This window comes from Haplochromis burtoni, unplaced genomic scaffold (assembly GCF_018398535.1).
Source record: "Haplochromis burtoni strain Fernald_Lab_line unplaced genomic scaffold, NCSU_Asbu1 Contig_65, whole genome shotgun sequence".
NCBI lineage: Eukaryota > Metazoa > Chordata > Actinopteri > Cichliformes > Cichlidae > Haplochromis > Haplochromis burtoni.
The window spans coordinates 1,049,933-1,073,657 of NW_024582426.1; the positions used below are offsets into that span (position 1 = coordinate 1,049,933).

At 40.9% G+C, this 23,725-nt stretch overlaps 2 protein-coding genes across 3 annotated transcripts in view; one reads left to right on the plus strand and one right to left on the minus strand.

The window, feature by feature from the left end:
* Positions 1-75: 75 nt before the first annotated feature.
* prkaa2 (protein kinase, AMP-activated, alpha 2 catalytic subunit) lies at positions 76-11,294 on the minus strand. The gene is made up of 10 exons (XM_005923251.3): positions 11,108-11,294; positions 9,763-9,904; positions 7,884-7,977; positions 5,999-6,143; positions 4,349-4,436; positions 3,937-4,161; positions 3,377-3,539; positions 2,867-3,205; positions 2,613-2,739; positions 76-1,594 (listed from the first exon to the last, which is right to left on the minus strand). Exons 1-10 carry the CDS (start codon positions 11,205-11,207, stop codon positions 1,344-1,346), a joined length of 1,674 nt encoding a protein of 557 aa, XP_005923313.1. The 5' UTR covers positions 11,208-11,294; the 3' UTR covers positions 76-1,343.
* A 2,785-nt stretch (positions 11,295-14,079) lies between these two features.
* The window catches only part of plpp3 (phospholipid phosphatase 3), a 28,196-nt gene continuing 18,550 nt past the window's right edge, over positions 14,080-23,725 (plus strand). Inside the window, exon 1 of one of the 2 annotated variants that reach the window (XM_005923257.3) lies at positions 14,080-14,656. In XM_005923257.3, coding sequence (XP_005923319.1) covers positions 14,518-14,656 — 139 coding nt within the window. In that variant the 5' untranslated portion in view covers positions 14,080-14,517. The remainder of the gene's footprint in view (positions 14,657-23,725) is intronic. The other variant, XM_005923258.3, reaches the window with a different exon arrangement.

Below are 23,725 nucleotides of genomic sequence, written 5' to 3' on the forward strand. Positions count from 1 at the left end.
TCTCACATCTACTTTTTGCCCTCCTCAGTGTCATTCTGTTTTGAAATTTAATGGCTTACTTAAGTATTTTAACAAGTTAGAAAAAAAAAAAAACTGGCCACACCAGCCAATAAAAATAGTTTTAAGATCTCACATTAAGCATCTGTCTCAATTTCTAAGGGGTATCTGCCTAATTTAAAAGCTTAATAATATAATAATAAAACAAAATGTTAGTTTTTACCTAAAAACAGCTATAATGCCTGTCTTTATTCAGCTTACTACATATGTGACTGAACTGAACACCCCTATGATAACTAAGCAAGTGTCTAAGTGTCTTCATTAGGGACTTGCATGTAAAGGGATCTGTTGGGTGTGTTGCATATAAAACACTGCTTTAAATAGCAGGGTGATTGAATGCTTTGAAATATATCTGGATATCCCCCCGAGAAAACCCCCAAACTCTTGTAAGATGGTCTGCATCTGTCTTCAACACCAATGCAACACATACTCGGCGTCATGCAGAGCATCATTCTACTATCCCGCTGTCTCAAAGAGCTTCGCTACTCATCTACAATCAATTCAAAATCAAGTAAAACTATGTTGAAGTAGTAATTAAATTAAAAAACTATAATGCCTAAAAAAACCTCTTAAAAATAAATATGGGTCTGACCGCTAAAATATAAATCTTAAAGATGTATTAAGTAATTTATTTGGTATTTCTCTGTCAAACTTTCCAGCTACATAATGATTGTAATATAAATATAGTACAAGGATAACAAAATCTTCCTCATAAACAATATAAATAAAAAAAATAGAATTTTACATTTTGCGATACTCTCTCTGACACGATTTAATGTCGAGTTTAACAACTTTGCCTCAGTGAAGATTTAAGACCAGATGCAAAACTGACCTTTGATCGGTGGTACAGTGGGTGAAGGAAATTCAGCAACTGATAATCAGCTGAAGATGTTTGTGGGAGAAGTGACAGTGAGCTTGAGCTTTGCTGAACTCTGACCACTCGCTTCTCACTTTACAGGCCTCCACTAGTTCATAGATTCCCCTCAGCTGCAGCCTGATGTGTAAGACATCAAGACTTTGACCCAATGACTGTCAAAACAAGAAATAATAACCCCCACTATTTTACCCCCTCATTCTCTCTCTCTTCATCCGAGGCGAATGCCACACCTGCCTTGCCATTTACATTTCCAATCGCTTCCCCCAATCCAGTAAAACAGAACAGATGGAGAAGAGACAGAAAGAAGAAGTCACTCCAAACATCTACACTCCCTACATCCTCGATCTGTGATTAGCTTAAAAACCCCACTGACATCCAGGTTACAGTGACCTAAGCAAGTCAGCAGGGCTCAGCGTGCTAGCGTAGTGATCAGACTGGCACACATTTCAAAGAAGTCCATGGTGTGTGATCCCTGACGTGGGGTGAGCAGATGGGAGCTACCAGACAGGGATCCCGGGAGAGAGGAGCTGAGCTGGGGCAGATCAATCGCTGGGGTTGCCGAGTCAATGCTCAGTCTGGGCCTGTGGAGACCGGCTGTGGAACCTGACCTCTGAGGAGTGGATGAGCCCGATTTAAAGCCCACTGCCTCGATGATGTCATCTGGAAGCACAGCAACAGCAAATATTAGTAGTCATTCATAAAGTAACTACTACGTTAACTTTTGTTTTATTAAACTTTGTGAGAAATATCTGTGAGACAGTACACAAATCAGTCCAGCTATTTCGAACCAGTGCTAAATGCTAAAAGAGGATATTTAAAACAAAAGACACAAAGCTAATGGTACATTTTGTCTTAAAAACGATGTCAATGCATTTTTAATAAGTAGTGGTCCTCTCTTCCTGAAGTGCAATTCTGTGCTAAAGCAAGTACAAGATGACTCATTCACCTGATTTGCATAACCATAAAAATATATATCTGTCATCTAAATAATAATGTCATCTATCGGATGTATGAAGTTTCTTATAGCCTTTTAAAATATTTTAGGCTTCAAATGACGTGATATTAAATCTGTTTAAATATAGAATTTTAAATATAGTTACGTATCCTCAGAAGAAGATTTAATCTCATTATTGATAAAAAGAGTTAATATTATATGCACAATCCAAGACCAGAAATCTCTGCAGTGGATGATTTAAATGGTCTAAATGTAAATAATAGATCACAGACACCCATCTACTGAGCATCAAAGGCACCGGTGAGGTGAGGTGTCTACGCAGAAAGGATACTAAAAGACATCTTGCAAGTAATACATTAGTACCAACACACTTGAAAACGGTTTCTTTCCTCAGGCTGTAGGATTGCTGAACCCACTCTCAACACTTTAACATGAAAAAGGAGCTTTTTCATAAAACAACTTTTTTCTTTTTTTTATGTTTTGTGACTACAGCTGCAATTTTCTTAGACAACCTTGTGATGTGCAGTTCACGCCTTTATTCATTTCAGCTCAACTTTAGAATGACAAAATTAAGGACAAACAAACTCCGGTTTTACATCAGCAGCTTTACACCTGCACAAAGGCCACGCATGTTTTATGATTTGGAAAATGTTTATTTTATTTTGGTTTTAAATTAGTTATGTATTGATTGTGACTAGATTGTGAAACCTGTTTAATACTAACCATCAATGCTCTTGAAGTCAAGGAGGTAGGATCTGTTGTCCACTTGATAGAGCTGCAGGCTCATTTTCACCAAGTTCCCTGTCACTGGATTCTTCCTTCGAACTCGCAAATGGTATGGGTTCACCACCTGACACACACACACACACACAAAAGAGTCAATAAATATATAAATAAATATTTAAAAAAAACAGCCAAAACAGAGACTGTTTGTGTGGGGTTCTTTGCAGTGATGTGCTTTATGTATGTATAAGCACCTTCCAGTCAAAGTTTAGCTGCTTCATAGCTCTGTACACCTCAGCCATGATATCATAGGGTCTGCTCTGACTCCTGATACCCAGGTGCCACTTAGCCTTCTTCACTGCCAGCGGTTTAGGCCGAGTGGTGTTGAGAGCATCCAGAGGACAACGCGACTTTGGGCTGTCAGCCAAGAGCGGAGGCATCCTCTCTGGGTGAGGTTTAACTCCGGGGGGCAACGGCATTCCCTCCTCTATAAAGGAGCCCTGTGGAGGACTGGACGCCAAATAGAATTCACTGGCCTGGGTCATGATGCGCCTGTTATCTATGATGAGGTGATAGGCTACGGATAACTGATCCTGCGTAAACAGAAGGATGACGAAAAATAAAGTGAAGACCAATAAGATAATTCACTCCCAACAGACCATTATACTACTGAAACCTACAAACGTTGTTTACAGCTTTCATAATATATCAGGTTAAGTTTATCAAACATAGAAAACATGTACTAGAACAAAGACAATGAGCACCTGTGGGTCTCCACTGTACAGGCTGGTCACAACCTCAGATTCAGTGCATTCAAACTTTTCGCACACTTCCCTGACAGCCTCTTCATCCAGAACAGTCGCATCATATGATGGATCCTCTGGGAAAAGGTAACCTGGTAGGTCCTGCTTAAACCATTCATGTTCCCTATCAAAAAACATTGATCAACTCAAACGCTTCATCCCAAACTCAATACTGACATTATCAGACACGCAAGGTATGACTTTTAGCTTGCTTCAAGCTGGATTATCAAACAGAGGAGTCTGTAATAAAATAATCCTGTGCCACATTACAGAGCTAACAGTTATAAAAGAGTGGACAGGCAACTAAATATTTGACACATTGAGGAAAGAAAATAAAGCTATAACTTGAGTTATAAAGCTATGGCATTTTCTTTTGTGGCAACATTAGTTAAAGAACTCTTTTTTTTTTTTAAAAGAAAAAAAATGATATATGAAGAGAAACATACAGTATAATATTAATAAAAAAGTGTTAACAATATAGCTAAAGGAGGCCTCTGGATTCAAGACAGTGGGGTCAGTACCTGATGTCTTTGATGGTGGCTCTCTTCAAAGGATCCACCTGCAGCATGAGCATCAGCAACGAGGCCACAGAGCGGGTCAGATACTCTGGGATGTAAAAGACACCTCCTCTGATCTTCTTAAACAGTGTAGGGACATGCTCATCATCAAAGGGCAGGGTGCCACACAGCAGGGCATACAGAATCACACCACAGCTCCAGATGTCAACTTCTGGGCCTGCATAGAGTCTAACAGAGAGATGAAAGGATGTGACAGTTAAAAAAAAAAAAAGCCAGATGCTTAACCACCAGAAAGGCTTTTTTTCCACAGTGATTTATAGGTTAATGGTTAAACGGTTTATTTATGACTTATCCCATGAGGCAGTTAAAAAAATAGTTGGTTGTATGATCACACACAAAAAACAGACGTACAAACCTTCCTGAGATGACCTCTGGAGCTGCATAATTGGGTGAGCCACAGCTAGTTCGTAGGAATTCTCCATCTGACATCATGTTTGACAGTCCTGTCGGACAACCCCAATTAAATGGCAAGAGAACATTAATATCTCTCTGTCTTTATTCTTACAGTAACAAGCATAACAACAACAAAGCATCTTAGTATGGAGATGAGCGACCAGCTGCCACCAGAACAGCTTCAGCTTTAGAACTCTTTTAAGGTGTTCAAGTACCCTCAAAAGATATTTCATCATTTGGTGGAGATGAGGGGTAGAGAGCAGTGAACCTATATCATTCTATCAATTTTATTAATTTCTAATAATGGACAGATATATTTTCTTCTTTCCATTTAACTTAGGGTTTCAAGGGAGTGAAACCTATCACTGTCTATCTGTCATGTCTGTGACAGAGTGCCAGTCCAGCACAGAGCTGGCACAACGAGAAAGACCAGTCATACTCACCCCTATGGCCAATTTAGAATCACAAATTAACCGACAATCATGTCTCTGGAGGCAAAACTTCACACAGAAAGACCCAAAACAGCACAGTATATGACTATGTTTTCCATCCTCATGAATCCAGTCAGTGACCACTAATGGCCTATAAACAGGGTACTGTAATCCTTAAAGCGACCACTCTAGGAGTCAGGATAGAAATGTTTCATCCCAGGATGAAGTAATAAGGTGATCGCTCAGAACATGCATTGATTTCTAGTGACCCTTTCCTCTAAAAGAACAGAAGGGCTAGTCAAACCCTGCCAGCAAAAAGATCCCAACAACACAACAGATCTCCAGAACCCCTCCTTGCACAGGTCAAGGGTTCAGGTTTTTCCCCTAATCTGTCACCTGTCTGCAGGTTAAATTTGAACATAGCCCAACAGGGAGTTACACACTGCGGACACTACTGAGACCTTTATCCTTCTTTACTCTCCAAGACACTAAGCTCTAAACACAAACTCGTTTAATTGGATGAGCCTCTCTCTGCCTACCAGGGTCTCTGCCAAACATTAAACGTCAGACACTTTGTGTTGTGCTGACCTTCCCTTTATCTTTTATCCCTGGTCCCTTAACACTCTCTTGCTCTGCTTGCCAGCATTTTTTGCTCTCAGCCAAAACACTTCTCCTGCTGTACTCCACTGCCACACCCCCCCTTGATTCCTTCCCTATCAGATGACACTGGGCCTCAAGGCTTCCTGCCAGACTTGATATGAAACCTTGCCGTTGCTAAGGGATGTCTCTCCACCCCACACGCCCTGCTGCGCATAAGGGCCCTTGTGTGTTTGTGAAATATTTCTCTCTTTCATGGTCATATTACATCAGGATTTTTAACTTAAATTGCAAAAATTAAGCCTTAACTGATAAAAGGCATTCTCAAGTGAAAATTTCCTTATCATTTAATAAAGCTAAAAGGTGCACAATTAGATTTCACATTTTTCTTCAAGTTAACAAAGTTACTGCATGTGTTGAATCATAAACAGCTGTCACTTGGCTTTATTTAAACTATGTAATTTTACTCTGTCACCCTAAACAAACCTCAGTATTTTATCTGTCCTCTTATCATGAATTTACAAAAGATTCTATTGTCAAGCTTGTTTTTATGTCTCCCCCTCTAGCTATAACTGTTTTCTTACCAAAGTCTGCTATCTTGGCATTCTTATTGGCATCCAATAGGACATTCTCAGGTTTGAGGTCTCTGTGAACCACCATGTGCCGGTGACAGTAGTCTACAGCTGAGATAATCTGCTGGAAAAGGCGGCGTGCTTCAGTGTCCTCCACCTGAAAGACACAAAAGGAATGGACTTGACTGATCTGAGTGATGATGCTCCCTCTGATCTACAAGTATGCAACTGGGTCAGTTGCAACAGGACCCAACTTTAAAAACATTTCTAGCAGATTTTGTTGAGCCAGTGCAAAAAAAAAAAAAAGCACTAACATTTAGAGTTATTATGGAAAACATTCATTTACTGATTTATTAGAAATGGAAAACATTTCAGACTGTGTTTTCTACGCATGTAATTAATTTAAGATCAATAATAATTAGCCCATTTATCTCTTTTAAGTGCCCTTAATGACCTGAGGGAATAGCTAGCTTTGTGGATGCAAACTGTAAAAAGCTAGTGATTTTAAATAGTCTGGTTTTCTAAACTGTAGAACGCTGCCTACGGACTAGTGGATAATGGGCTTTATCACAAAAGGTAGTGACAACAGATTTCATGAAAAGAGAACGAAGCACAAAAAAGATCAAAAGATTAAAAAAACAGCAATAAAAGCAAAGACAGTGGACAGTTTCATTGCTTTTAACACTAGTTTCACTTCACTATAATGAGGGACTTTGGCTCGCTCTCCTTGGCAGAAGCAGGACTAAAGGACCAACAATAGCACAAACATGTACAAGAGTAGAAGTAGTGCACATTCTGGATGTTTCTGACCCTGGCGACATAACCAGATAAGACATGCAACGTTCTGCAAAGCTGTGTGTAGGTGCTGTGTGGGACTAATGCATAACCATGCAGTCCATTAAGAGTCACACTACTTCAATTTCAAAAGGTGAAGTTCATAAACATCAATAGAAAACTATGAATGGCTTTACTAGACTTTACTAGGGTATCTTTTCGTGACTCGCAGTTCAAAATAAACCATATTTATGTCATACTAGGCCTGCGGAACCTATCAGTTAATATGATGTCTGAAACAAGCCATTTTAGCCATCTTTACCCTCATTTTAAACCAACTTTCTTCTGATTGGTTGCCCCTCGTAAACAGAAAATCTAAGAAACGTTTTTTATGCTCACAGGTAGAGCTTTGTGCTCTAGAGACATCTGCTTTCATTGACACCCACAGAGCTAAAGGCAGAAAAAACTGCCTGAAATTAAATGTTTAGACGAATCTAAAGCATGAAACTTTGGCTCATAGGAATTACTTTCACATAAATTGACTTCATCTAAGTTTTTGAAAGTTTGCCCATGTTTAACATGAGCATCCACTATTACAGTGTAATACGATGTAATGTATACATGACAAAACAAGGAGAGACGTTGTAAGTTGCACTTGAAAACAGTGCACATGTTTAGGAACATAGTTTAAATGTACATTATAAGTTAATTAAAATATAGATACCTACTCAAAATGACAGTAGTAAGAAGATATATTTAAAGCTAAAGCAAGACCATACAGTTTATAATATATATAATGTGAAGGATGTGGATTTAAATAATGTGAAAAAATACAGTCGACACAAAGTTAAGTATAAATACACTCAGCTATTTTTAACAGCAAGTCTACTTGGATTACTGCACAACCCCAGGAAACAAACCATCATCAGATTTTTGCTTGATATGTTTACCAAATATATGCAACAATTGCTTTTAAACTGTCAGAACTGTTTAACCAGTCAGGCTTCTGTTTAGTCAGCTAACCATGCCACTGGATAATAAAAGAATTTCTGATGATTCATTGACCACTGTACTCAGCCAGGCTGAAATCTACCAGCAAGATAATAGAAGAATGTCATCTTACCCGTCCATTCTTGCAGATGTAATCAAACAGCTCGCCTCCCGACACATACTCCATAACCATGAAAAAATCTGTCGGGGTGCTTATGACCTGGTACCTGACAACAACAACAACAACAAAAAAAAATGAAATGTTGTATTACAATGATGATTTCACCTTCTATCTTCTATTTTCACCTTTTATTCTCAAAAATTAAAAGTGTGATCACTTAGACATGTCCCTTTTTTTATAGGTAGATTAATTTTTAATCAAAATAACATTAAAATAATTAAAACTCTTGTACCTGACATAGTCAGTAATGGAATCGTTAATTAGAAATTACATGTTTTTAATTGAATTGCTTGTCCAGTTTTTTGAGTATATCAGGAAAAGATTATGATGGGCAAAAGACATTAGCAGAAGGATATATGGCTTTTTCTTTGCAACTCTGCCTACAAGGGAGGTCTCCGGGAGCTGCTTCTTCACTGCTGATCCCAGAAATAGTATTTTGTGGTTACCAATTAGTGAAGCTGCCAGTTTAGGACCCATGGAGTGTCTGTTTCTCAAAATAGAGTATCTGATGCATTTGTTTCCTTGCTCTGTGTTGCAGGCCTCTCATTCCACTTTCTATTCAGGTTCAAGTTTTTGTGGTTTTATGTAGGGGGTAGAACACACCTTCCTATGGCATCTTCAGTTATCGAGCAGGCAAGAGTTGATGTTCCAGTAACTCAGCTAACCAAATGAACTGTTTCTTTAATCAACACAGCAGTTATCAGATGTGCTATCATATTTGGAGAGGTTTCTTCTCATGATCATTTCTGTAACTTGTGCAACAGGACACAGGAGTCATTGTTGCTATTAAAAAAATCACCAGTCAGTCATATTTGTCATTCATGACATTTCTGATTAATTTACTGGAAATAAGAACAAAAGTGCTTTTCTTTCAAAACAAAGACACAGATGAGTGAACCGGAATGTCTAAACCTATATCGTCTACATAAACAATACACAGCATTAGTACACAGAAACAAAGGCACAGCAAGGCTGTGGTATTGGGTTGCTTTCATAAAGGTCAGGTATGTTAAATTGCAGGCACAATTTCATGAATGGTTGCCGGTGGTAGAATATAAACTTTATCACAATTTATTTCAATACTGTCAAGCTGGGTGAAGCCTAACACCACAGGGACTATGGGAGGAGAAACATTAAGACAAATAACTTTTTTCTTCTAACAGTTGAGAGTGTGGCAGCTTTTATAGTCATGGTCAGTATGTTAAACTGCTTCCACGTCTGTACAAGAAGTGTACACAGTGTGCATGTGTTTATTATTGTATGTGTCTCTGACACTGACTTCCACAGCACTCCAGCTTATGACCTGACAACTCGCATATCTGCCATTGCTTAGAGTTTTACAGTGGACTAACCATAACCCTAGACTAAAAATATCACAAACAATGTTGAGAGGGACGGACAGACATGGACTAACAAGGGGAAAGAGGCCAGGGAGATAGAAGGAAAGAGAAAGAAGGACAACAAAGTGACAGAAAAATCCATGAGGAGAGAGGGATTTAGACATGCTCCTTCATTACAACAATATCCAGCATCTTAACTGGAGATTTGTCCTAGCCAGAGCACATTTCTTTATCTAGCTCCAAGCTTGTGTGCGTGCACTGGTATGTTTGTGTGTTTTACCTCCTGTGACCCTTGTGGGCATGCTCAGTAGAGTACAGCTCTAGGAAACACATGTGAACAAGCAAAGCATGCCACAACACACAGCAAAGAACCCACGTTACAACAAGCAATAATAAAAGAGAGCCCAGTTATCTCTCTGCAAAGCTTGTCAGTCTTCACTGAGTCTGAGTCTTAAATCTGACAGACGGATGTGTCGCCTTTCTGTACTTACAGCTTGATGATGTGTGGGTGTCTGAACAGCTTAAGATTCTGGATCTCTCGTTTGATCTTCCCCACAACATCGAGACTACGGATCTTCTGTCTGTTCAGGATCTTCACAGCCACTTTATGGCCTGTCAACTGATGCTCGCCAACTAAAAACAACAGAATACAGACATGAAAGAGACAGACCACAGAGGCTAAAAAAATTAATAAAAAATAAATAAATCACATAACCTACTACATAAGCAGGTTGGTGTGGATTAAAAGGGTTACACTTTGATTTGGAGTCCTGTTGCGTAGGAAGCTTGCACAAAGTAGTGAATGAACTGCGTTTGTTATATTGATCTTTTGCTCTCTTTTGTAACCCCTATTTTCTTTCCATGCGTTTGTTTATAGTGTTGGAGCTATCTGCCTGCTGGAGGCTCTGAAACCAAGCTGTTATTGCAGCTGCCAAACACTGCACACGAAACTCAGAGTCAGATACGAACTGGGGCATGAACTGCTCCACAACTAACACACAAGCAGTAACCTGAAACGAGCAAGCATTACATACACACACACACACACAGTCATTTTTTATTCTTTCACACATGACTTTACACAGATTTTCTCCTAGTGGTTTGGGAGTGTGAGCAAAATCATTTTCCTTAATGATGATGTTCAGAAATAGCCATGGTTTCAAATGTTTTAGCAGCACACGCAAGAAACAGGCGGGGTGAGCATAAGCTCACAAGGTCATGCTGAGTGTCAGAGAACTAGCGAAGGCTACCCTAATAATAATCTGTTATACGCATCCTATTGAAGCTTTAAGATTGTTTATGGTTTGCTCGACTTGACAAGCACTTAACAAGCTACCACCGGCTAGCAGAGAATAACACATCGGACTAGCTTGCAAACATTAATGTCAGTTCAACGTTAGGTTCCCACGGTGGGTCAAACGGTGAGCTTCAGACGTCCTTTGTCGCCAGACAGGGCAAAGGACAGCCACCACAGCACAGTCCTTATTACTTAACGATATATCATAATAATGCGAGTGTGACTGTGCATCTCTGTGCATCCAGGTTTTATCACCTGCCATAGCTGATAACAGCAGCTACTGAAGGGGGCTTCGGTGAAAGAATTTGACTTTGAAGCGGTCAGATTCTCAGACTACAGTACGTTTAAAATCCAGTCTGTTGCCGTGGTTAAACCGCTCAACTACGCCAACTGCTTCACTGACCACCAGCAAGTTGAACACGAAGCGTTAAAGGGGTGGGAGGGGAGTGGGGGCACAGCGACTACTTGGCATTAACTACTCCAACTGAAGGCACAAACGTACACATGAAGCCTGGCATGACACAGAAACAGGACTTAACTCTTCACTTTGCCGAATGTCCCCACTCCGAGCGTGTCGCCGAGGATGTAATGGCCGATCTTTACCCTGCCTTCGTGTTTCTGTTGTTGCCTCTCTGCCATCTTCTCCGTTACCGACGGCTTGGCTCGCTCGGTGAGGTGGGAGAACTGCCTGCCTGGCCTGTGCAGCGCACGGGGGGCGGGGAAGAGGGGGGGCGGGGCACTTCACAGTGAAGAACCACCAACGGCGGAAAACGCGCGCACGCACGCGAATTATCCCTCCAAGAACCAGGCGCGCTCTCCCACCTACCCTGCACGGAGCAACCAACGGGGTGTTATGTTGAGTTTAGTAGCCCAGTCAAATACTAACCCTCACGGTCTAAATATATAGATGTGTGTATATATATATATACAGTGGGGCAAAAAAGTATTTAGTCAGCCACCGATTGTGCAAGTTCCCCCACTTAAAATGATGACAGAGGTCAGTAATTTGCACCAGAGGTACACTTCAACTGTGAGAGACAGAATGTGAAAAAAAAATCCATGAATTCCACATGGTAGGATTTGTAAAGAATTTATTCGTAAATTAGGGTGGAAAATAAGTATTTGGTCACCTCAAACAAGGAAAATCTCTGGCTCTCACAGACCTGTAACGTCTTCTGTAAGAAGCTTTTCTGTCCCCCACTCGTTACCTGTATGAATGGCACCTGTTTGAACTCATCATCTGTATAAAAGACACCTGTCCACAGCCTCAAACAGTCAGACTCCAAACTCGCCATGGCCAAGACCAAAGAGCTTTCGAAGGACACCAGGAAAAGTATTGTAGACCTGCACCAGACTGGGAAGAGTGAATCTACAATAGGCAAGCAGCTTGGTGTGAAAAAATCAACTGTGGGAGCAATCATCAGAAAATGGAAGACATACAAGACCACTGATAATCTCCCTCGATCTGGGGCTCCACGCAAGATCTCATCCCGTGGGGTCAAAATGATCATGAGAACGGTGAGCAAAGATCCCAGAACCACACGGGGGGACCTGGTGAATGACCTGCAGAGAGCTGGGACCAAAGTAACAAAGGTCACCATCAGTAACACACTACAACGGCAGGGAATCAAATCCCGCAGTGCCAGACGTGTTCCGCTGCTGAAGCCAGTGCATGTCCAGGCCCGTCTGAAGTTTGCCAGAGAGCACATGGATGATACAGCAGAGGATTGGGAGAATGTCATGTGGTCAGATGAAACCAAAGTAGAACTTTTTGGTATAAACTCAACTCGTCGTGTTTGGAGGAAGAAGAATACTGAGTTGCATCCCAAGAACACCATACCTACTGTGAAGCATGGGGGTGGAAACATCATGCTATGGGGCTGTTTTTCTGCCAAGGGGACAGGACGACTGATCCGTGTTAAGGACAGAATGAATGGGGCCATGTATCGTGAGATTTTGAGCCAAAACCTCCTTCCATCAGTGAGAACTTTGAAGATGAAACGAGGCTGGGTCTTCCAACATGACAATGATCCAAAACACACCGCCCGGGCAACAAAGGAGTGGCTCCGTAAGAAGCATTTGAAAGTCCTGGAGTGGCCTAGCCAGTCTCCAGACCTCAACCCCATAGAAAATCTGTGGCGGGAGTTGAAAGTCCGTGTTGCTCGGCGACAGCCCCAAAACATCACTGCTCTCGAGAAGATCTGCATGGAGGAATGGGCCAAAATACCAGCTACTGTGTGTGCAAACCTGGTAAAGACCTATAGTAAACGTTTGACCTCTGTTATTGCCAACAAAGGTTATGTTACAAAGTATTGAGTTGTATTTTTGTTATTGACCAAATACTTATTTTCCACCCTGATTTACGAATAAATTCTTTACAAATCCTACCATGTGGATTCATGGATTTTTTTTTTTCACATTCTGTCTCTCACAGTTGAAGTGTACCTCTGGTGCAAATTACTGACCTCTGTCATCATTTTAGTGGGGGAACTTGCACAATCGGTGGCTGACTAAATACTTTTTTGCCCCACTGTATGTATGTATGTATATATATATATATATATATATATATATATATATACACACATATATATACACACACATATATATATATATATACACACATATATACACACATATATATATATATATACACACACACATATATATACATATATACATATATATACACACACATATTTACTAGTATGGGTTTTTCTTCTTTATTCCTAAATGCAAAATGTGGAGTTCACCACTAGATGGCAGCATACGTATGATTCATCAATACTCAATACCTGGTATGAGTTTCGGATTTCTTTCTACTCCTATTGTTAAACATACGCAACAAGCAAGCAATATTTATTTATATAGCCATTTGCCCGGACAAGAACGGCATCGAAAGGAATCTAGGACAAAACAACAATGTGAAAAAAGAGGAAACGGGAATACGATGAAAATACACAAAATAACACAAGGCTCCAGCTTCTCAAATTGGACAACAAATAGTGTTCGCTCACCAACATATTATATTACATTATGTTATATTATAAGATATTTTTTTGTATTAAACATAAAATCGTCTGGAAACAGAAATTTCCTGAAGTTAAAAAGGATTAAAATCACGAATTACAGACTTCCCGTCTTTGTCTCTGTATGGAGACTGGACAAATATATATAAGGTTTCGACACATTTTTCACATGAAAAGCAAATATCAATATTTTAATTAACATTTGAACTTTAATTGTTGCAATATTATATTTTTGTTCATCTTTTAAAATAAACACTTTATTGAAAATTTGAAAAAAACCTCTAGCACTATATACTGGAACATATTCTCTTTATTTTGTCTGTCCAAGAACAAAGATTTTTAATAGTCTCAACTCAAAAGCGCTTCGGTTGTTTTGCGCCTGTTACAGTGAGTAACCGCTAGGAGCAGTTTATCCGCAACGGTGGTCAGTCCACTGCTGGTCTCCACTCTTCCAAGTTTTTCAAGCAGGGATGGAGACGATTACTCGTTAGCAGAGAGAGGAGGAGGGCTGCTGTGGGAACTAAGAGAGCGGGGGGAGGAGGAGGAGAAGAAGGATTGATATAACAAGAGCGGCTGTCGATGCGCAACGCAAGTCTCACTCCAAGTCTTTGAAACAAGACAGATAAAGGGGAGCGGGCTTTCCATTCAGTACCAGTGCAGGCAATTTTTTTTAAACTAAGTTCGTGCCGCGGGTCAGTTCTCCATTTAGCCTACTACTCATCTGACTTTTAATTATTTTGTAAAATTGAAATACGAGAGAGCGAGTCATAAACAGATCAGAAACTCCGAGAGAGCTGCGAGTTGGGAAGTTTGTTTCCCGTTGCTTTGCATGACATTTCTTCCAAGGACTTGAGAGCCTGACACAGTTTCTTCATAGACCGTGCGGTGTGGGATTTTGATCTGAAACGGGGACTCATCAAATGCAAAATTACATGTATGAGAAAGCAATGGCTCAAGAAACAAGGAACGGAGGAACCTCTACGTTAAATAACAACAATGGTGTTGACAACAGTAAGAAGAAGGTGCTAATAGTGCTCGATGTCTTCTGCCTTCTACTTGGTAAGTTCACAGATATGTTTACACGATGCTTTCCTCTCTGTTACCATTTAAACTGCGTATCTCACATCAGCTTTTGTAGAGTACATGCAAAAAAAAAGTGAAGACAGAAACTTCTGCACATTGCACTCACAATAAAAGCCACCTTTAGAATAGATAAACAGTGCCCGCCTTTTCTCAAGTTTGCCAAAAAGAGTATTATCATTTTAAAAGTATTGCCCGTTATCTGTAACTGCAAAACAACTTCAGCTGCTACATCCCCTTATCATCCAGTACCAACGCAACACCCCCGGGCAGTGGAAGTGCCGAATAAAAAAAATCAAACAACATTTCAGGAGTTCGCACTTTTAATTTTCTTTAATTCAACCCAGAATCACAATCAGTTTGTAAACTGAGAAGAAGAGAAAACTTCTTTTCTTTGTTGTTGTCAAGACAGGTGACTAGCTTCTCTCATCGGAGATAACTGTCACCGGGTAATATACTGATCATTTCAAAGTCCATGGAGTGTCACTGTAATTGATCAGTTGTCAACATGCCTTGGGCATAAATATTTTCAAGTGTTCTAACCTGCCCTTAAAAATAGCCAGACAACACCCACCACTTCCCCCAGTCTGTTCTCTGATAACGATGATCATCTGACCCCAAATCAGATGAACATGTCTATCAGTCCAGCTAAAGCTGGCCATAGGCTGAGTTGCAAGGTGACTGAAGTAAAAATCAAAGTGTAATTAAGATACTGACTAACAGCTCACAAAACAGTTTTTTGCATTAGCTCTCATTTGCACCCACAGAAATTTTAATGTGTGTTAGTTCTAAGTATTTATTCAGTGGACATCCCATACAGATTCAGTGTGCTGCCTTTGTGTATGTGTGTCTGGTGTCTGTGTGTGTGTTGCTTTGCTGGTTTGTTTTTGGCTGTTGTCACTGTAGCCCAGTCCTTTTAGTGTTGAGCGCCAGTAAACCCCCCCCCCCTTTCTTTTCACACTATTTTCATTCCCCCCATCTCCCCTTTCTCTTTTTTGGAAAAGGATTACGGGAGTTCTGCTTAACTTCTACACATTCACTCCTAGAATCTTGCCAATCCCTGGCCAGCTGCCCCTGATCTCTTCACTTCAAATTACTTTCTTTCTTTCTTTCTGGCTCTCTTTCTCCCTCTCTGTCCAGGGGAATGCGTGGAATAATTGCTTAAGCATGTGTTGTGGTAGGGGAAGGCCTCTCCAATTTGAGTGAGGGATCGAAAAGTGGGACCAGTGGCTGACCGGGCTTTAGAGGAGCAGGTGGGAGACACACCAATAGGGCAATATAAAGGAACTAGTAAAGTACCGATGAAGTATGCAACACTACCACACAGGAGCTGGATTGTATCATCCAGTATGTTACAAATGGTGCACATTAACTCCACATAAGTGCTGTGAGGTAGAAGCAAAGCTCGCTGACAGACAAAGTTTTCCATTGGGTTTATACTAGTTTTTTTATTAAAGAACCCCAGACAGAGATACACTGTTTCATCTGCACTCATATAACTGTAGATGAGCTTTGATCACATGTGGACTGAATTTCCTGCACAAACCAACTTCCTTTATTGGTTAAAGCTCTACAGACAGTTCTCCATTGCCTTGTTAGGACACACACACGCACTCACAGACACGCATGTATGCCTGTAAACTCACACAATGCATGTAAGAACACAGTAACAAATGGTTACAAAGATTCTCCTTTGTTATGCTAAACACAATCTGGCTGCTCAGTGATGATTGGTTGGCCCACTTCAGTGTTTTGGGGGGAGTTGCGGGTTTGGTGCGAGGGGGTGACTGGGGAGGGGGTTAAAAGAGAGGGAGAAGAGATCAGTAGAAAGGGAGGGTTATCAGGGCATCCTGAATGAGGAAGGAGGAATGCGGGTGTGTTGTCGAAGAGCTCAGCGGAATGCTTAATGGTTGATAGCTTTTGTTCTGAGCCTGTTTATGGCTAAAAAGTAGTGTACACTACTAAAACTGGGAAATAGATAAGTATCTCATTACCTTTAATTAGTTCCTATTCTGCCAGCTGGGCTCTACACGCAGAGTCTCTGCAGTTACATCTTCCTATAGGATGTTAATGTGCCCAACTGACACACCCTTAGGCGCAGATAATGAGTGTCTGCATAAAAGACATCTGAGACCATCTATAGCTGCACACAAGGACAAAAGAAAACATCTTTACATGTTTAATGAAGAAGCCATCCCAGTTGGTTTTGCTGAAGAAAACTGATAATGCACAAGTACAGCAAGATTAGAAAGGCATTGAAAAAGCATACTCACATTCTCTCCAGCACTCAACTACCAAGACCAGGGTTACGGCATACAGTTTTGGCAGCTGAGCGCAAGTGTCATCTGCTGATTTCACTCTGGATCAGGTTCCACTCCTACAGAGCAGTCGAGTTGATTTAGCAATGCTATAAGGAGCGTGCACACAAACAGTATACACTCACTATAAATACACAAACTCGACCGCAGAATTTCGTATTCCCTTTTGGCGACTCACTGCCCAATAGTCTTCTCTTGGCTGTTTGAAAAAAAAAATGTTTATTGTGAGAACACTTTGCAACGAGACGCAGACTAGAGCCCTCTGGAACCCAAGCATCCAAAAGTAGTCTCACTTAAACCATGATTAAGTTTTACACAATGCACAGGGGATTATACTTTATGTGTTTGCTTCTGCAGAACTGGTTTGGGATGGAGCGGTCTTTTTGTAAAACATAAACATGGATTCATTGACTCTATATATGCTTCTTTTAAAGGATCACGATCTGTCTCCTTATGATGATCTGTGAGGCAAAAAAATATATATATAATGTTTTAAAACGTTTAATTATGTGTTTATTGCAAAATTTGGAGCTCTGATACAGTCAGGTGTTCAGCGGTCTGCTTTTCCACAAATCACAGACAGGTAGCCAAGAAGAGCATAACCTTTTGGCCTCGAGGAATCAGCTTCATAACTGGCCCCGGAGCGTTAACCCTTCTGTATTCGACTCCTGCGTTCCCATCAGCTGCTATAACATTACAGCAGTCAGTCACACAGCCTCTCATTAAAGTCAGAGAGGTTTAACCTCCACCTCTCCAGGCCTCAGCCACTTCAATCCTGAGCCGCTCTACAAATATTTTTGAGAATTTCACAAATTCTTCATCTGGCTGTAGCTCTGTGCCCAAAGACTCTGGATGGGACATCTGGTGCAATTTTGGGAGTAAGTGAACCAGGGGGCATATAGAGTGTGTGTGTATAGTGGAGCTCAGGAAAGGGTGGGAAACGGAAAGGTAGTGTCGGTCGGAGGTGGGTGTGGTTGTGAAATGAAATCCTGTCTCTTTTTTTTTTGCCTCCTAGTCCATTTCCACATCTATCTCCATTCCTTCCCCGTGTTCCTTCTCTACCGGAGCCAGTCTTCTGTCTTCATAATAGTCTCAGAATAGCAAGGGAAAGATCAATAATGAACAAAATAATATTAGAAGAATATTGATATGCATGGATTATACAGTCTGTGTCTGTTAGAAAACTACATTGAAGCAGCATGTGAGTCTATCACAGAGAAATTGAAACACAGGCTCCAATCCAAAGATGCTGACCTTAATCCAAGGGTAAATATTCTCAGGGATTCTGCACAAGTCTTTCAGAGGTGGGAGCCATGAACATGTTCTTAGAAATATATTTGGCTGGGATTTATTGGGATCTGTTTAAGACATTAGGTGAAAGGTCAGAAAGAAAAGAGACTCACATATGATCAATATCTGCAATGCTCTTTGTGTGACATTAGTTACACTCATGTGTCACCCACAGCAGACACTTAATAGACATGCACAGAAGAATATGTCTCAGGATTTAGTTTTGACAGTAATCAGATTGAGTGTTTATTGTGAGAACACTTTGCACATCATAACACAACATAGCTTGATTACTCGACTATACTTTTGTCGTTATGATATCTAAATGTTATCTGTGCCCAGCCTGTGATGAGTGTTTGTTGGCGGCTTCAGGACAAGGTGAGGTTATGGCTCTTAAGAAGGTGACGAGGTGACGAGTGTCCTCTGGCAGAAGATAAAGATCAGCAGATGTCCCTGACAACAGAAGCCTAGGGCTACTATCTCTCCTAGATAAGATGCTAATATAAGTGCACATTTTTGGGAAGATCTATGTTTTTCGTGCATGTTGAGATGAAGAGCACCAGTGGCATCAATGCCAGACAGGTCTGCAACATTTTCCGACTGTCATTGTGACATGCGGTGGGTTTCTGTTGGTGCAAGAGTTAACCACCAAACCCCTGGGGTATGTGCCTTAGCAGGGCTGTGATTAGAGGTGCGTGGGTGTGAGCGTGTGCATGTGTGTCCTTTGGGATTCGGGAATAAGAGAGAGGGCACCCAGAGCTGTCATTAAATGGACCATATAGCCTGAAGGGTGAAGCATTTTGTATTCACTCTGTGGGTAGCATGTGTGAGGCATGTGTGGCTCGATTTATAGACCTGTGTCCCATGTGGCTCCCGTGGGCAAGCTGAAGGCATAAGCTTGACCAATTTGCCTGTAGCTGTTCACACTGCTATACAAACCAGACACATTCATCTCCTTTAGCTTTTTTTATACTGTCGCCATCCTGGCACACAAATTGCACAATAAAACAAAGACACCAGCTTGTAGTTTACGCTTTGACAACAATAGTGTAGTAATGCCTCTCATTCTCATGTCTCATCTATGATTATATCCCTCTCATATAAACACTTTTCAAACTGCTTATTTAACTCATTTTGGATTACTGGGCAGGACCTTACAATAAGCTTTTGTTAGCAGTCAATTTTGAATGTGTTTAAACTTGTGTTTTAGCCTTCACCAAGAAATGTAAATGTATATTTCACAGAATTCTGCATGTGGGCAACAAACATCTACTTGCCCATTACACCCATGGAAATATTAACTCTTAGACTTTCTACTTTTTCCATAGTTACTTTTTCGATTTAACCCAGTGTTTTTCTAGACCCTATTTCTACTTCTATTAGTCAACATGTGATGAACAACAATGGCACTAGCCCTTTAATGTAAATTAGAGCGCAAGCGGCAGATGATCTGAAGTTATGGGCCTCATTAAATCTCTTTCCCCCCCCACACTATCCTTTCTTGGGCCTGCTTCCTGCTGTTACACAGGCCCCTCTGTCTGTCACTTTCTCTTACTGCATATACAGTCTTCTGTATTTGTGTGTGTGCTGTGTGCATCCAGGGATGGGGGTCAGGGGGATTTCTCTGTTTCGGAGAGAACAATACCCCTTTTGATGCATCTCAGCGCTCTTTGTTTCGTTAACAGGGACCAACAGACCAGTGGCAGACTGAAGGAGGATGAAATAGAAGGGAGGGGTAATAAGTGAATGAGGGAGAGATGAGAGGGCGTAAGAAGCTTCTTACTGGGTACTCAAGGTCGCTTTATTATCTATCAGTGGTTTATGGCTGTTGCTGCTTCTAGCTTTATTGTTGACTGGATTGTGGGCTGTAGTGCTTATCTGCTCAGAGCTGTGTAGTAATCAGCTCAGCATCTTTAATGGCACAGGCCTTATCTAAGCTGCAGCCACTGAGCTCTATCCTGTTTACATACAGAGCAGCCCCCTGGCTGAAGAGGATCCATGTAACACTAGAAAACATCATGCTTTACATTTGTACTGTAGCAGCAGTTTAACATCTTGTGTACACGGTTATTAAAAAATGGTCTGGGGTATAAGCTGAGGTGAGCTGGAATGAGAAGACAGTCTTGTGTTAAGTTTAGGGGAGCATTACCCAGAGATAGAAGCATCAGGTTTCAGAGAATCCATAGCCCTCCTCTGCACAGCCAGGCTTTTGTCCCAAGGGGTAATAATGCCATTATGGCAATCGTTGAGAAACGCCTAGCCAGCCATCTAACCAACCAGCCAGATAACGTGATCTGGCCCTGGACGCTGCTCATGTTTCTCTTCATTGGAGCAGCTGTGCATTTGTCTTTTTTGCTGACAGTGCAGCCAAGCATTAAATAAGTCTCCATGACTTTTAACTGATCTTTTTAAAACAAATTATGACTATCCTCTCGCATTCCCTAGTTTCTGATGTGGACCAAAGGTGAATTTCTCTTCATCTCTTCAAATGCACTTACAAGCCAAAAGCAACACAGGGCCAGCAGCAGCACTCAGAAGTTGCCCACACAGGTGCCTGCTGGTAAAAGACCCTAGAGTGTGTCCCAACAGATGCCTGTGTGTAAAAAGGCATTTATTCCTGTGAATAAAATCTCTCTGAGTAAGCACATGCTTCAGCCAGCGGCCCCCCGGTCGCTACAGCATTCACACAGGGGGGGAAAAAGGGATTCACTCTGCGCACCACTCTGCTGACCTCAGCCACTCCTGTGTATCTATGTGTGCGTCTGTGTTTGTGTAATTGTGAGCTTTGTACATGCGTGAGACACATCAGCAACCTGTGGAAACAAAGAAACTAATATCTCGAGCCAAACATCTGTATCGGTGCATGTTTGTGCACGCGTTTATAAACGTATGTTTCCTAAACAGTCATTATGTGTATGGTAAAAGCACGGGTGGTTTATATGGAGCCGAGTTTGTTTATTTGGATTGCGAGGACATTTTTAAAGCCCTTTGTGGTCGACGGCTTAAAATTTTTTCAGAAAGAAGTTGGCTGAAGTCGCCAGTGAAACCACAGTAATCCACTTTCACACCCACATAGCCACACACACAACCGCACACTCTGGAAGATACAATACACAGCGTCACAGTGATATTTGGATCCTGTAGGCTATAGTATAATCCTAGAGTTATGTCACATCTCTCACCTATGACCTTTTGCTCTTCCGGGATCTGTCTTGAATGTATGCACACTATCTCTAAATATGTGGAAAGCCTCACATAGTCTTGCTCATGGCTTTAGTGACCTTAAGATAGGGCTAACTGGGTGGGCTTGCCTAACTGTAAAGTGTTTGATGTGTGACAAATTTCAAAACATCCGAGGCATCTGCTTGGCATGCCATTTTTAAAACCTCAGGGGTGACAGTACAAATGATAATGAATATGTGTCCTCTGTAAACACTTAGCTTAAGATTGAGACTGGAATTACTATTAAATAAATTAATAGAAACAGTTAAAAATACACTATGTACCACTGTTTTAATAGAACATTTGCCACTATGACAAACTGTGTGCGTTACAAACACAGTCTCACTACTGACACACACAATTCCCATTTATAGTGCACATGCACACTCTGTAATTGCAATGTCACTTGCAGCTGGATGAGAGCATTCATTCATCAACAATCCCGGACTAAAGGACGCTCATAAAGAAAGACACTCCTTCTCATTCACACACATATCAAATAACCGCAAGATAATATCTCTCCACACTTCTCTTTAGCAATGTAGGGCACTTTAAAACGTCATTTTACAAATGCAGATTATGTCGTTTGGTATTTACAAATCAGAATTATAAAAGTATTAAGAGTTTCTTCAGTAGCCTGAAAAATATAAATGCTTTGACATGTCCACACAGGCAAAGATCATGTTGTTTATAGTTTTTTAAAAAGTTCCACTTAGTTTAACAGAAAAGAAAACATTTTAACCTGTTAATAATTCGCTCAAAATGTCACAGATTGCTTAAATTGTCCAAAATTTGTTATCGCAGAATCCATGTAAATCTAACCACATATTTAGAGACTGCATTTTGCACTTGGCATGTTGCAATAATTGGTGCGACATGCAGATTTCAGCTACGGAAGTGAGCGGAGCTGCTATCTGATCTGCTAAAATAGAGGTGAGAAAAATCAGAGAAGAAGCGACTAAACAGTTTGATTGATTGACTGTTCAGTCTATAGAGTCACAACCCACTATAGACACTATAGACACTATAGACCCGGCCCTCTCTAACCCTCCTCTGAATTGTCCTTGTTCCCACTCCTTCTTAGAACGGGTCACATATTGCTTATTGAGAGACAGGAGGAGGAAATCCTCCATTAGTGCAGACTACAATACCTTTTCCTCTGCCCTGCTCCGCCTCCCATTTACCTCTCACACTCACTGCTGACAATCAGCATCACTCACTAAAATAACGATATCATTCTAATTTTGCTTCTGAAAGCCATGAAAACCTATTAAAATATCAATAGAAAACCAGAACGGTGAGAAAGTCATGAGAACCAAAGAGCGGGAACCTCGCTACCATGGACTCGACATACACGCTGGTGTTCTACAGGGATATTAGTGCAACGTCAAAGGATATTAACCTTTTAAGCAATGTAGAGCTTTAGCTGGCACTGGAATAACAATTGTTTCCTGTTGTGCCAAGTATAGCCAGGCTTAAGGTAAGAAAAGAAAGTGATAGCAAATTCATGATCATTGCCTTGCAGTCTCAAGGATCTTTGAACTGTATAGTAAAGAAGACTGTTTAAAAATCCTAAATTCTTCATTTTAGCTATGTAACATTTTGATAAAGTAAATACTTTTTTTTTCTTACTAAAAAAATCAGTCTTAGCCCTGCTAATCGAAGCTCTCGCTGACTACGCCAAATTTAGCTCCAAAGCCAATCAAACGGACGCCTGAAGGATAATCTCAGTCACATAAACAAATGCGCACACATACACACTCGATCACATACAAAGAAAACTACATACATACATTTAAAAACCCCAACCCAACCAAAACGCACGTGGACATATTTTTATCATGTGTTTGTCATTTCCAGCAGGCAGCAGAGCGTGAGCACGTGAGTGGATTTACGAATGGAAAATAAGTCCAGTGCCCTTACTCGCTCTCTCACTCACTCACACACACACACACACACACACACACATACACAAGCCCTGCCATGACCTCTGCATATAAACACAGATTCAACCAGCCAAAGGAATTCCTCTCTCTCCCTCTCTGACCTGCGGTAAGTCTTTAGTGGTCTGCAGCGGTTCTCTGAAGAGAGAAGTGCATGACAGGATCTGATAAGACAAATAGAACTGTTCCCAAACTCACTAAGCCACCCACTTTGGTTATGTGTGTGTGAGTGCATTTATGTTTTTTTCCCCTGTTGAATTCTTCATACTTTCAGA

Coding starts and splice junctions, on each gene's coding strand:
- prkaa2 (XM_005923251.3), bottom strand. CDS start 11,207: ATGGCAGAGAGGCAACAACAGAAACACGAAGGCAGGGTAAAGATCGGC. Junction 3,206..3,376: donor TGTACAGTGGAGACCCACAG/GTGCTCATTGTC, acceptor CTGTTTACGCAG/GATCAGTTATCCGTAGCCTA. Junction 2,740..2,866: donor AGCTAAACTTTGACTGGAAG/GTGCTTATACAT, acceptor TGTGTGTGTCAG/GTGGTGAACCCATACCATTT.